At 54.4% G+C, this 13,005-nt stretch overlaps 2 protein-coding genes across 7 annotated transcripts in view; both read left to right on the forward strand.

The window, feature by feature from the left end:
- LOC100550826 (phospholipid-transporting ATPase FetA-like) overlaps positions 1 to 13,005 on the forward strand; it is a 422,496-nt gene that overhangs the window by 353,840 nt on the left and 55,651 nt on the right. The gene's annotated exons all lie outside the window — the stretch shown is intronic.
- Positions 700 to 12,915, forward strand: DNAJB5 (DnaJ heat shock protein family (Hsp40) member B5). Of its 4 annotated transcripts, none has more exons than XM_010725242.3 (4): positions 700 to 888; positions 4,824 to 5,071; positions 8,492 to 9,090; positions 12,603 to 12,915. In XM_010725242.3, exons 1-4 carry the CDS (start codon positions 851 to 853, stop codon positions 12,834 to 12,836), a joined length of 1,119 nt encoding a protein of 372 aa, XP_010723544.1. In that variant the 5' UTR covers positions 700 to 850; the 3' UTR covers positions 12,837 to 12,915. The 4 variants fall into 4 exon arrangements, with proteins under 4 accessions (XP_010723544.1, XP_031413049.1, XP_010723543.1 ...); XM_031557189.1 differs by lacking the exon at positions 700 to 888 and adding an exon at positions 902 to 1,633; XM_010725241.3 differs by lacking the exon at positions 700 to 888 and adding an exon at positions 4,237 to 4,370.

The raw sequence follows: 13,005 nt of genomic DNA on the forward strand, positions 1-13,005 counted from the left end.
AGCCCATCGGTGGAAAATGGGGTCACTGAGTGGGAGAGTGGTGTGGAGGCTGAGCCCCATCCCCACCTGGTGCCAGTGTGGGAACTGGGAGCCCTCTGTGGGAATGGAGGGGGCTTTTTACCCCAGCCCCACACAAGGGTGGATATTCCAATGGGGCCACGAAGGGAGCCCCTTTGGGGGGTTAACTCCATCAAATGCAGGCATCTCCAGAGTGGGGCAGGGAATGGGGTCCCTGTGCGGGAGGAAGATGAGCCCTATCCTCACACGTGGGCTGGGAGGGGGGAGCCCACTTGGGGTGAACAAAGGAGTGAACTCCTCATGAGGGCATCAGGCAGGGGTGCAGATGGGAACCCCACGTGGGGAGAGAAATGAGGGCTGAACTCTATCTCCTTGAGTCTGATGGCATCCTTATGTTGCTGGGAATAGGGGGGAGCCCCATCCTGATGAGGCTGCTAATGAGGTTGGGAATGGGGTGAGGAGGGGACTCAACCCCATTTCTATGAAATTATCCCCATGGGGCTGGAAGAGAACTGGGGGGAGGCCCTCAATGGAAGCACTGGGGATGCTGAGCCCCCTCCCCACACACAGGGGCGGACTCACCCCATCCCCATGCGGGTGCCGGGTTGGGGAGGGGGTTGGGGGGGGCTGGGCGGTGGGGCGGGGGAAAGCGGGCGGTGCGTGTGGGGGCCTGGGGAAGGGATGATTCATTGCGTGTACTCATGACATCGCTGGCTGCTTCCCTGAGACTGGCAGCCAGCACGGGCACGGGTGGCTCTGCTTGCCCCGCTGCCGCGCTCCCCTTGTGCTGCCTGACCAAACTTGGGCTTCGTCTGCCTGCCCCGGCGCTGCCATGCCAGCCATCCTGCTTTTCTGGAGCCGCGCGGAGAGGTATGCATCTACCCCAAGCCTCGGAGCTGCGGGGTTCATCCCTGAAATGGGGACACGGTGCCCAGGACACCTGCAGAAGGATGCTCAGCTCCAAAGTTACTCTGGGCTGCAGGGGGGAGGACGGGATGGCATCGGGTTTTTTTCAATGAAGGTGATCCCAGAAAGAAGTTTTGTGCCGTTTGGGCTGCAGCTGCCAATGAGACCGCATCCACTGAGCCCATTATGCGGGTGCCTGGGGAGGGGACCCCGGGGGACCAAGCTCTCCACGACTTTTCCCCGCCTTGCGCATCGCTGCCATCCTACTTTTCTCCCTCCCTTTGTGGGTGCAGCAGCCTGACAGAGGGAGCGCACCATTCATTCTGCAGAGCGCGGGGACTCCCTGCCCTCACCGAGGGTCAGGGACGGCGGTGGGGAAAGGGCGACTGAGGGCTGGGAAGCAGGCAGGGCACGCAGTCCTGCTGCGGAAATGTCTTAATCTGGGAGCTCTGTGCCTCCCGGCACCAGCAATCTGCCAGAAACCAATGAGAGGAAAATCACTGCCTGCCGAGCGCCTTCATTGATGGGTTTCGGCAGCGGGGAGGGGATGGCAGCACACAAAGGACGTCGCGCTCGCACCGTGCTGAGGACACTCTGGCACTGACGCCCGCATCCTCGCTGCACCCGCTGTCCTTGGGGTGATGTTTAAAATAAAATTAGAGCCTTTACGAAGGAGCGCTTGGAGCATGAATGTGTTTATGAAGTTTCGGTAAGTGGCTCTCTGTGTGTCTTGTGAGAATCGCTGTGGTTCGAGCGCACGCGGTGCCCTGGCGCTGCTTGTCACCCTGCTGCGACCTCATGGTCTGGGATGGAAAATCTTAGTGGGACCGCTCTCATTGAGGGTTTGTTCCCTTACATGACTTCGGAGCAGGGAGGTTACGTCAAATGATCGCTATTCAGCTGCTATTCAGCCGCTTGCCCATCCTGGGGCTGCGCGATCTGATGTCATGTGCGGGGCTGGAACAAAGGTCTTGCTGCCTTTTTGTTAGGGGGGGAGCAGGATTATCTGTGCGTTTTTCTGAGTGCAGCAGCGCCTTTCGCTGTGGTGTCCCAGCTCGGAAGGCAAATCTGAAATGCTGAACCCTTGCCCATCACAATGCTCCTCACCCACCATCTCAGCAGCAATTTCCCCTGCTCTCGACAGGGTTAAGTGGGAAGGCAGCGAAGGATGATTGAGCAGAAGGGGAGAGCGGGGCTGTGCTTGGCGCAGCTGATGCTGGGAGGTGGGAGGGAGGCTGTGCGGGGACAGAGTCGTGTTTTACCACCACACGTGTGACGCTTGCCTCCGAAGCGTCCCTGGACCCGGCGGGTCACCGTCTGGGCGCCCCACGGCAGCAGCCGGTGAGCGGGGTGGGAGGCTGTCCCAAGGGCTGGGAGAGGGACTGGCGGTGCCCAGGGATGGGCTGGAGCCCAGCACGCGTCCCGTCAGCCAAAGACCTCTTGGTGGTGCATGCAGGTTTGGGCAGGGTTTGCTGTAAGGTTGTAGGAATCGCTGTGGGGTCTGTGGTAGCACTAATTTGGGTGAAATCTGCTGTTCAGGGCATAGAAGCAGTTTGTCTATAGGCTGCTGTTTGACCTTGCTGCAGGTGGCCTGTTTTCCTTAGGGGTATCTCAGACAGGAGATCCGTGCATCTGGAGGCTGCATCCTGGGCTGGATAGGTGCGGTGGGCTACCACTACCCCTGGGTGAGGAGTGGCTGAGTTTAGCTGTGGTAGTGCTTTATTTCTACAGCGTGGCACAAAACAACCTTTTGGACCACCTTTGGGGACCCACAGCGTCCCCCACACCTTGTCACAGGCTCCTGCTGGGAGTCATAGAGCAGATGCAGATGGTGGTGGGCACGGGGTAGAGCATCTCGTAATGGCTGTGTGGGCTCGGCGGCTCTTAGCACAGAAGCTGGAGGGCTGTGCTGGTATAGAAACGTGCTGGCATTTAGAAGCTGGGATCTGAAGATGCTGTAGGATGCTCTTTACGCCCCCAGAGGCCTTCTCATGTCTCTAACAATAGCTCGGCGCTGCCTCTCCGTTCTGCCCCACTGGCATATGGGGCAGAGTCTGGTGTCTGGCCCCATCCTCCAGACCTGAAGCCATGTAACGCTGTGGGGCTGGGACAGAAGGGATAAAACTGGTGGTTTGGAGGAAGGTAGAATCATAAAATAATTAAGGTTGAAAAAAGACCTCTAAGGTCATCTAGTCCAACCATCAACCCATTACTACCCATGTAGTAGTACTACCCATGCCCAATAAACCATGTCCCTGTGGATGGACCCAGTAGGTCCAAGCCTTTGCCATGGCTGCCAGGGTCATTGTGCAGCCCTGCAGATGTGCTCCAGCAGTGGGCAGCAGGCTGGCAGCCTCCTCTGCTCTACCATAGCAAGGGTAATCTCCAAGACCTCCACTAGATGTGGTTGGAGCAAGGATAGGAGAATGCCTGATGGCCTTGGACAGCTGATGCAGGAACATGTCTGCTGGAGGGGCACAGAGGGCTGGAGTTGCCCAGGAGGAGCTGGGTGGCATTAGAGCACGGGCCTAGAGATGGGAGTGGGATGTGAGCACAAGTGCTTAGTGAAAGACACTGAGGATCAGAGGGTCAGCAAGGGTTGGGGAAGAACACAGCAAGGATATTAAGTTGGATATTAGGAAAAAATTCTTTTCAGAAAGAGTGGTGAGGCTTTGGAACAGGCTTCCTGGAGAGGTGATGGAGTCACTGTCCCTAGAGGTGTTCAAGTAATGTGGAGGTGTGGCACTGAGGGATGTGGTCAGTGGGCATGGGTGTGGATTGGGGTTAGACTTGGTGATCTTAGTGATCTTTTGTAGCCCTAATGATTCTACGATTCTAAGGAGCAGGTACCTGGTGCGGGTTGGCTTGGAGGGACAGGAGCCTTCAGTGGGGAAGCCGAATGGGAAAAGACAATGGAAAATGTTACTTGGGAAGTGTGGCCTCGTGACTCGTTGAGCTGCTCCCCAAGTTTCCATGATCGTGCCGGGTTTGCTGTGCCCTCAGCGTGCCTGTGGAGTGAATTAACTGCCGCCCCTTTTTCTTGGGCTGCGGCCGTTGGGTTTTCAATGCCTTAGTATAGGCATGGCTTGGTCCTGAGCCTCCCACATGATGGAGAAAGTGAGTGCAGGGAGCTGCTGCCTGTGCTGACCTCACTGCATCGTGTCAGGCTGCGATGGCATTTCACCGTCTCTTATAACATTTAATAATTCTGGCTTACTGCAGTGGTTACGTGGAGGCTCTAAGGGAGTGCAAGTCAGGCTAGAAAGCATTTAATTTTAATTTTTTTTTTTAAAGAAAAAAGCCTCCCACCATTGCAAGATGTTTCTGTCTAACGGCTTCGTTCCCTCTGCGCTAAATACAAATTACAGCTCTGACATGCTGGAAGCACTTATCTCCAGCTGAATGCCAATTGCTTTCAGGAACAAAATGTTTGAAGTTCCTCTAAGGTGAGCACGGCGGCGCAGTCCCCGCTGCTCCCCCACCACTGTTGGTGCCCTGTATGGGTTGCAGATCCCTGTGGCCGGGGGAGGGGGAGCACGGCTGCAATTAGCCTGTCACGCCTACAGCAGCCTTGGTGACGTCCTCTTCCCTATAAGCACCCTGCTCATCGTGTGGTGCTCCCTGTCCAGTGAGCGGAGCGCACGGGATGGCTCCTTCTGTCCCCGCCTTGGCAGTGGGGCAGGGGAAGCTGCAGCCAGGGGAAGCGCTGGCCATGCCACGTTGAAGCATCCCTGTGCTTTGCCTGTGCCCTGCCTCGGGAGAAAACTTGAGTTGGGGTGGCTGTGGTGCTGCTGGATGGTACGATGCGGGGTGCTCTGTGATAAGTGGGTGCTGATCCCACCTCCCGCTGTGCCCCAGCACTGCGCTCACCTTACAGTGTGCCGTCTTTCTGCTTTCAGGAATAAGTACTCAGCGCCTGGCAGCGTCGCCGCCGTCATGGGGAAGGACTACTACAAGATTTTGGGCATCCAGTCTGGAGCCAACGAGGATGAAATCAAGAAAGCCTACCGGAAAATGGCCCTCAAGTATCACCCCGATAAGAACAAAGACCCCAATGCTGAAGAAAAGTTCAAGGAGATCGCGGAAGCTTACGACGTGCTGAGTGACCCCAAAAAGCGAGCTGTGTACGACCAGTATGGGGAGGAAGGTAAGGGGACCGTGGGGGAGGCACAGAGGCATCCCAGGCTCCTGAGGAGGTTGGTATGGGTGAGATGGGGTGCTAAAGCCCAACTGCAGTACCTCCAAGTGGAATTTGCTGGGAGTTGAAGTGGGGAGAATCACTTCTCCACCAGCCCTGCTTTGCTCTGCTGCCAGAAATAATGCTCTGATCCATTTCCCTGCTCCCCAACCAAGGAGATGGCACCTAGTGTTTGGCAGTGCTGCCCCAAAAAGTAAGCCTGAATGCTGAGGTGATGGAGGAGAATGGAGCTTGTGTGCTAGAGTAACCCTTTCCTCAACCTAAATTTCCATCACAGCAGTGCTCTCTTTGCCTGGATGTCCCCCGCAGGTTCCCTGCTCATGTGCTGCCAGCCCCACTTTTCTGCCTGGGACAGGCTGACCTACATGATTCAAAGCTTTTCCCAATTTAAGTAATAGGTTTTTTGTTTTGAAACCAAGCGGCTGCTGTTGTCTCCCGGTTGGCATGGAGGAGGAGAGCAGCTCCACCACACACAGCCTTATTAGTCGAATATGGAAGCCTGCAACCCCATTTGCTGAGGGTGAGGAGAGCACTGAATAGCATCGGCATTAATCAGCCGGGGACTTGGGTGCTGAAAAGAGCAGCAGGTCCACTGTGCTCTGTGGAAGGTGCAGCCCCTCCTGGGGGCCCAGCAAGCAGGTGCATCTGCTTTTGGGACAGCAGAGATTCAAGAAGAACTGGGTAAAACAGACAAAGGAAAGGAAGATAGGATGGATGGTAGAATGAAACAGAGTGAACTTAGCACAAAAAGAGAAAAAGGCCATCGAGCTATGGACTCCTCTTTTCTACTTGCATCCTGGTTGTTCTGTTTGGTTTACAACACTCTGAGGTTTTTTCGTTGATGATCCTTCCTTTGTTGGCCCTATACCGCTCTCAGCAGGCATGGAGCAGGCTCTGTGCCATGCAGTCTTAAGGGACTTGAGAGGGGACGGAGTTTTGCTCCTGACCGATGGAAATTATTCTCACTTCTGAAAGATGCTGGAGAGTAAGAAGTATTTGAAACTTAAGCGAAAAGCAGAGGAACTCTGTGAAGAAGTGGCCAGAGGTCCCAAAGGCTGTCAGCAGTCAGAGGGCAGACATGGGAAAGATCCCTCTAGGTTTATTTGAGCAAACCTCGGGTGAAGCTCCAGGAAATCTCTGCCTGGCAGTGTGCCGCCTATAGGCGTTACTCAACCCGTTATTTGTGTCACTGCCACAGGGGATGCACAGAGCCACGGTGATTTGCTGCTGTTTAAAATTAGAAGCAGCTTTCTCAAGGGAGAAAGTAGCATTTCCTTGGAGGCACCGCTGAAATCAGACCCTGCCTTTGCCTTTGATGGGCATTGTGGGATTAAAGCAACTGTGTAAAGGTGAAAGCTGCTGGTTGCACAGTACAAGGACGGAGTCCGTCAGCAGGGGCAGCTGAAGTAACAGTGAGTTCAGCAGTGCAGAAGAAAATAGCTGTCGGGGAACAGCCCGTCACAGCAGTGGGGCTCAGGGCTGATTGTACCTCGCTGTCCCTGGCCCCATAGCTAGATTTGGGATTGAGTTACCCAAAACAGAAGCAGCAGCAGGTTTAGTCCTTAGGGGACGTGGGGTTGCCTGCAGAAACCCAGCACCTGCTCTGCAGAGCTCAAGCACCAGCAATACCAAGTGCCTTCAGTGAGCAGTGCTGGTGGCCCCAGCAGATTCAGTCATCTCCCATCTGATCTGTGCTGCTGAGCATCTCTGGGATCTTTGCACGTGCAAGGGCAGGGCTTGGATTTCCCTGTGGCTGGTAGCCACTAAGTTATTTCCACAGTTTTCTGGTTAGTAGCCCAGTCTCTGCTGCCCATGCACCCAGACACTTCCAGCTGGGAGATAGTGACCCATGCCTGGGGTTGGGAAATACTGTCTTCCATTGCACATCTGGGACAGTAACTGAGCTACAGCTTGCAGCAACGTGATCCAGTTGTCAGTGTTTGAAGAGTCTTCTGGGTCCCATGGAATGGGATGGGCTTGTGGGGTTTGCTACTCCTGCCCTACAGCGCAGCCCCCAACCTGGGAACCATGCCATGGAAAGATGATGTCAAAACTAGACCTGCACAGCTGAGAGGTAGGAGAGGAATGTTGCTGCTCTCCTCATCCCCTGTGGCACCAGTCACACCCCAAAGTCAACTTCACCATTGTCTCCTTCTTCCTGCAGCAGGGCAGGGCAAAAGGAAGAGGAGCAGCAGACCCCACAAGGAGGCTGAGAGCCCAATTTAGGCAAAGGAGGTCCCTGCTAGGGAGGGTGTGAGGAGAAGAAAAAGTCCTCCACCACCCTGGAGGGTAAACTCAGCAGTCAGAGCATGTCCCCTCTGTGTTTTTCCCCTCCTCCTGCCAACAGTGAGGATGGTACTGGCACAACAGCAGCCCATCAGAAATAGTCCTTTACTATCACCAGCGTGCCCTGAAAATAGCTCTTGAGCCTCGCTTGTGTTAACCTTTCCCTGGTCAGAACTGGGCTCCCAGAGGCGTCTTATTGGTGTGACCTCTAGGGATTACCTGTGGTACTGTCGTCAGTGCAGTTCACCTTGGGTAACAGATAACTCACCCAAGGTGGGTTTTGTGAGATCCTTGACTGAATATTATTGACTAAATGTCAAGGACCCAAAGCAGTGGGCATGGCAAATCTGCTCCACCTGCCGCTCAGAGTGGCAGATGGTGGGATTCTTAGCATCCTGTAGTGCACAGGGTTTCTTTGGCTAGTTTTCTCTGGACTGGGCAAGGTGTTTGTTTGGCAAGAAGTGCTGCTGTTACACTTAGAGGTGATGAGGTTGTGCTATGGGACTGGGAGGGTTCACTTGTTCAGGCTTGGAAGGCACAGAAAGGAACAGGACAGAAGGGAGCCTGCCAACAGGGAAAAAAAGGAGATGGGCTAGTCATGAAATATATTGGATGAAAGGAGGTAATCAAGCAAGCATTTTAGAAGGAATGGGACCTGAAGGGCTTTTCACCTTGAGCTTGGAAAAATCACAGAATATCCCAAATTAGAAGGGACCATATCGATCATCCAACTCGTGGCTCCATACAGGACCACACCCAAAATTCAAACCCCCTCTCTGAGAGCATTGTCCAAGCACTTCCTTGCTTGGAGTTCTGGAAGGCTTGGGGTGGCGACTGCTGCCCTGGGGAGCCTGTTCTGTGCCCACCACCTCCCCCTGGAAGAGCTTTTCTTAATAACCAATCTGACCCTCCTCTGATGCAACTTCGTGCAGAGTACAAGCAGGATGTGTGCCAGGGGTTGAGATGGTGCCTCCCTGGCCTGTAGAGATCATGCTGCTGCTCGAAGAGTACAGGTGCCGTGGGTCTCAGCAGCTTTCTCCTGGCAGGGAACATTAATGTCTTCTCTTCCGCATTCTCTTCTAGGTCTTAAGACTGGAGGTGGCTCCTCAGGTGGCTCAGGGAACACTTTCCACTACACGTTCCATGGAGACCCCCACGCCACTTTTGCGTCGTTCTTTGGAGGCTCCAACCCTTTCGATATCTTCTTTGCCAGCAGCCGCTCCCGGATGTTCAATGGCTTTGACCAGGAAGATATGGATATCGATGATGATGATGATCCTTTCAGTGCCTTTGGCCGGTTTGGCTTCAACGGCATTAATGGGGTTCACCGGCGGCACCAGGAGTCCCTGCACACACGGAGGAAGGTCCAAGACCCACCTGTCATCCATGAGCTCAAGGTGTCCCTGGAAGAGATCTACCACGGCTCCACCAAGAGGATGAAGATCACCCGCAGAAGGCTCAACCCTGATGGCCGGACCATGCGAACTGAGGATAAGATCCTCAACATTGTCATCAAACGGGGTTGGAAGGAGGGAACCAAAATCACATTCCCCAAAGAAGGGGACGCCACCCCAGACAACATCCCTGCTGACATCGTCTTCATCCTCAAGGACAAGCCTCACTCGCACTTCAAGAGGGATGGGACGAATGTGGTCTACACCGCAAACATCAGTCTTAAAGAGGTGAGTGTCGGTGGGAGGGAAATGGCACGGGCTGAGAGGCGGCACACGGCTGTGGTGCGTGAACCAGGATGGGAGCCAGTCCTCATCCTGTGCTGATGGGGGACCAGGTAGGGCACGAGAGACCAATGTTTGATTTTGGAGAGCTGCTCAACCTGCTTCAGCCCAAACAGTTTGATTTTTTTTTTTTGAGGTTCTTCCTTCCCTAAATACAGAGCAAATTAAGCAAAATATTCAGCCTGTGAGCAAAATGCAGCACATCCCTGCCATCAGTCCTGGAGATCACAGCGAGACTCAACGCCAGAGCAGCAAAGCAGGTGAAGACAGGAAAGGAAGGGGAGCTTACCTCAGTTCAAGATGTGCGTTTGCTGCTGCTGCTAACTGCTTTTTAATAGATCCCAGCTGGCAGCTGCATTTAACTTTGACGATTATGGCAGCTGCCATTTGCTGTTCCTTTCAGACTGTAGACGCTGTCTGTCTTCTTAATGAGCTCTTTTTTTCTTTTTTTTTTCTTTGAGGACAGATTTATGTTCTGAAACTCAGTAGCATTTAATAGAAATAAGCTCAATGGGCCAGACCTGAGGCAAGGAAACGTGAGCTGCTGAGCGTGCTAGCAAGCTGAGAGCTCTGTGATGACACTGGCTGTCCTGGGGCCAAGGGAGCACTGTGGGGCAGGCAAAAAGCTGGGTGTTCTAAAGCGAGCTCATCTCATGTTAACCCGTAGGATGGGAGCTGATTTTACATCGTGGTACAGAACGGATTCAAACAAAGAGGTTATTCCTGTGGTGACTGGCCTCTCTAGAAATACTTGGGAGAGGCTGCCTCATTTATGGCATCCTGCATGCTGTATCACAGATGCTTCCTTCTGTGCATTCCCATATCTGTTAAAATTAACCCCAAGATGTTAGTCCAGGTGGACAGAGCTGTGCTCAGCTCTACCTTTGGAGCAGCAAGCTGAGAAACTGCCTGGCTCTTGCTTGCAGGACATCTGTGGTTTCCATCCAGCTGCCCATGAACAGGGCATGTGTTGGCATTTGCTTTGCTTGATGCAGTTACAAAGAGAGACTGCTGGAAATTGCTGGTCTGGGCAAATTCCTCATCTCTTTGAGCTGGGCTTCCTGTTCTTTGCACAGCCTCACTGCAGACCAAACATGCAGGGGAGCTGCTGGCCTGGCTGCCATCCTCAGCCCAATGCTTGCCAGGGCAGGGCAGTGCTCTACTGCTTTCATCTTCCACAATCCGCAGCAGCTTAAGAGCTGCAAAATGTAAGCAGATGCCAGGAGCTCCCCAGCTCCATATGCCATCATCTCAGTATATGATGGAGCAAATCACAGAACAACCTCTTCATCACCTAAGCCAACAGCCATAGCCTCTAGTTCTTTCCTCGTGCTGTTCATCCTTGCAGGAGCCTTATTTTAGCTAGAGCATTGGGCTTCAGTGCTGCCAGATCGAGCAGCACAGCATGGTGCCAGCAGGAGCTGGGAGCTGCAGTCCCACTTGTAGTCATGTGCAGACACATGGGGACTGGGGCAGGAGGACTGGAGACATAGCATCACCTGCTTCTTTTGTCTCCTTCCCAAACTGTAGCAGTGGTGAACTCAGTCTGCTGGCTCTGTGGTTGGGACTTCCAACCCCCAGAGCTGCTTCCAGCAGTGCCAGGTCAAGCAGAGGTGATGGTGAGGGGTTGCCAAGGATGGGCAGCTGTGTGGCTCCTTGGGGCATGGGTGCTGCAGATGAAGGAAGTGGGACTAGGCATCCGTAAGCGTTGTGGGCTGCAGGGAAGTGTCCATTCCAGAAATTATAGTGGGTGGCCAAGGGAGGGAGGAGTGACAACGCTAACGGCTCTGTCAGCCTCCCAGCAGGATTATCAGCACTGATGGGTTCTCGGGGAGATGGGAGCAGCACAACCCCACAACATCCTTCACCTGGCATCACCTTCCCTGAAGTACCCAGCAGCCCCCCCCACCCTTGCCATGAGCACAGTGGGACTGCCGCTGACCCAGATAGAGCTCAGCACTCACAGCTCAGACATCAAACCCACGCCGGTTTCATACTCAGGCAGAAACTGAGACACTTTCTAGGATGCAGGGCAGCTCCCATGGCTGTGCTCACCGCCTCTAGCCCCAGTATGGGCTCTTGTGTTGCCTGAACAACCAGTTTCTTACACGGCAGCAAAGTTGGGCCAGAAGGATAAAAAATAGGAACATACGGTGGAGGAGTGATCGGCTCAAACTCTACATCTTGGCTCTAAGAAGGAAACACTGAGATCCTGTCTGTATATGCTGTTCCCACCTGCTTCTGCTCCCATCCCTCTGCTTTTGCAGGGCAAGAACAGTGCTGGGGGGCAGCACCCAAGTGTGAGCCTGGCAGGGCTCTGCTCCATCGACCCCCTGTCCTCTTCTACGGGTTGGATGCAAACATCCCAGCCACTTTTCTCCTGCCCTCTTTCCATCTCAAACGCTCACTCTGGGAGAGATTTTTCCCGATATCCAACCTGAATCCTGGCTGTACCCTCCTGCCTCCTTAGCCCAAGATCCAAGCCCAGCATGGATGGTGCTGTGTTGGCTTTGCTGCAGAGCCTCAGCAGTACAGAGACCAAGAGGAGAGCTGTTCCTGCTGGTGCTTCCTCTTGTGATGACTCTGGAAGCTTTTTCAGAGGATGCAGCTGCAGAGCATCCTCCCCTACTTCCTTTTGGGTGTCTTTTGGGGATGGGGGTGGACAAGTGCTTTGTGTGCAGGGCAGGACCAGCCCTAGGAGTCCTCCCCTTCCAGAATTATCGCTCTGCAGATTCTCTCCTTGCTGAAAGCCTGGAGACACTGCTGCCCACATATACAGCGGAGCTGTCTGAGTTATTTAAGGACACAAGGATTTTCTTGCTGCATTCCCATGTCACGTGGCTTGCTCTTGCAGGCTGGTTTGCGGCTGCTGCCGGCTTCTGCAGTAGGCAGCACCCAGTTCTAGGGAGGGAATGGCAGCTTTAAAATCACCTCTTGGCTTTGCCATGGTGGAATCAAGAAAGAAAGGACCTTCCTGTGGCAGGGATGCAGGACCCACTGGGGTCACCCTCCCCAGGCCGGTGTTTTCAGGTCCTGCCTCGCTGCCTCTTCCTTCTTGGGCCACCAAGGTGTAAAAATAACCGTGGGGCAGCGACGCGATGCCATAACCCATTGAGTGGCCCCAGCTTCCAGGAAAGCATGGTGCTGTGCTGCGTGGCTGTGCCGTGCCACGTGCCCCTGTGCTGTGCTATAGATAACACCAGGCTCCACGCAGCGGCAGCTGATGCACCGCAGAGGCATCCGATGAGCTCAGCTGGGTTTTCGGCTGCCCCTATCCCCGTCCCAGCTCCCCAGTCAGGTGGCAAGGAGCTAAATTTAGGCTGCTTGTTGTTGGTCATTGGTGGTGCCGTGGGGAGGAGCAGGGATGGGGACTCTGCAACACAGGGTGGGAGGCTCAGGACTCCCGTGGTGCAGTTACAGGGCCGGCTGACGGTGTGTCTCCCTTTTTATCCCCTCAGGCCCTATGCGGCTGCACCGTGAACATTCCCACCATTGACGGGAGGGTGATCCCGCTGCCCTGCAACGACATCATCAAGCCGGGCACAGTGAAGAGACTGCGCGGGGAGGGGCTGCCTTTCCCCAAGGCCCCCAGCCAGCGAGGAGACTTGATCGTGGAGTTCAAAATCCGCTTCCCGGACAGAATAGCTCCCCAGACGAGACAGATCCTCAAGCAGCACCTCCCATGCTCCTAGAGCCCCGGGGACTCTCCTCCAAGCAGCAATACTCCAAATGCACGTGCCACAGCATCTGGCTCACACAGAGCAGAGGTGCCAGAGCACTTTCAAATGCAAAAAACCCACTTTTCTTCCCCAAAACTCCCATCTGTCCCACCCACCCCTGCCCCTCTTGGCCCATTTTGTA

The sequence above is a fragment of the Meleagris gallopavo genome, chromosome Z (genome assembly GCF_000146605.3).
Source record: "Meleagris gallopavo isolate NT-WF06-2002-E0010 breed Aviagen turkey brand Nicholas breeding stock chromosome Z, Turkey_5.1, whole genome shotgun sequence".
Classification (NCBI taxonomy): Eukaryota; Metazoa; Chordata; class Aves; order Galliformes; family Phasianidae; genus Meleagris; species Meleagris gallopavo.

Coding starts and splice junctions, on each gene's coding strand:
- DNAJB5 (XM_031557189.1), top strand. CDS start 1,566: ATGTTTAAAATAAAATTAGAGCCTTTACGAAGGAGCGCTTGGAGCATG. Junction 1,634..4,823: donor AATGTGTTTATGAAGTTTCG/GTAAGTGGCTCT, acceptor TTCTGCTTTCAG/GAATAAGTACTCAGCGCCTG. Junction 9,091..12,602: donor CAAACATCAGTCTTAAAGAG/GTGAGTGTCGGT, acceptor TTATCCCCTCAG/GCCCTATGCGGCTGCACCGT.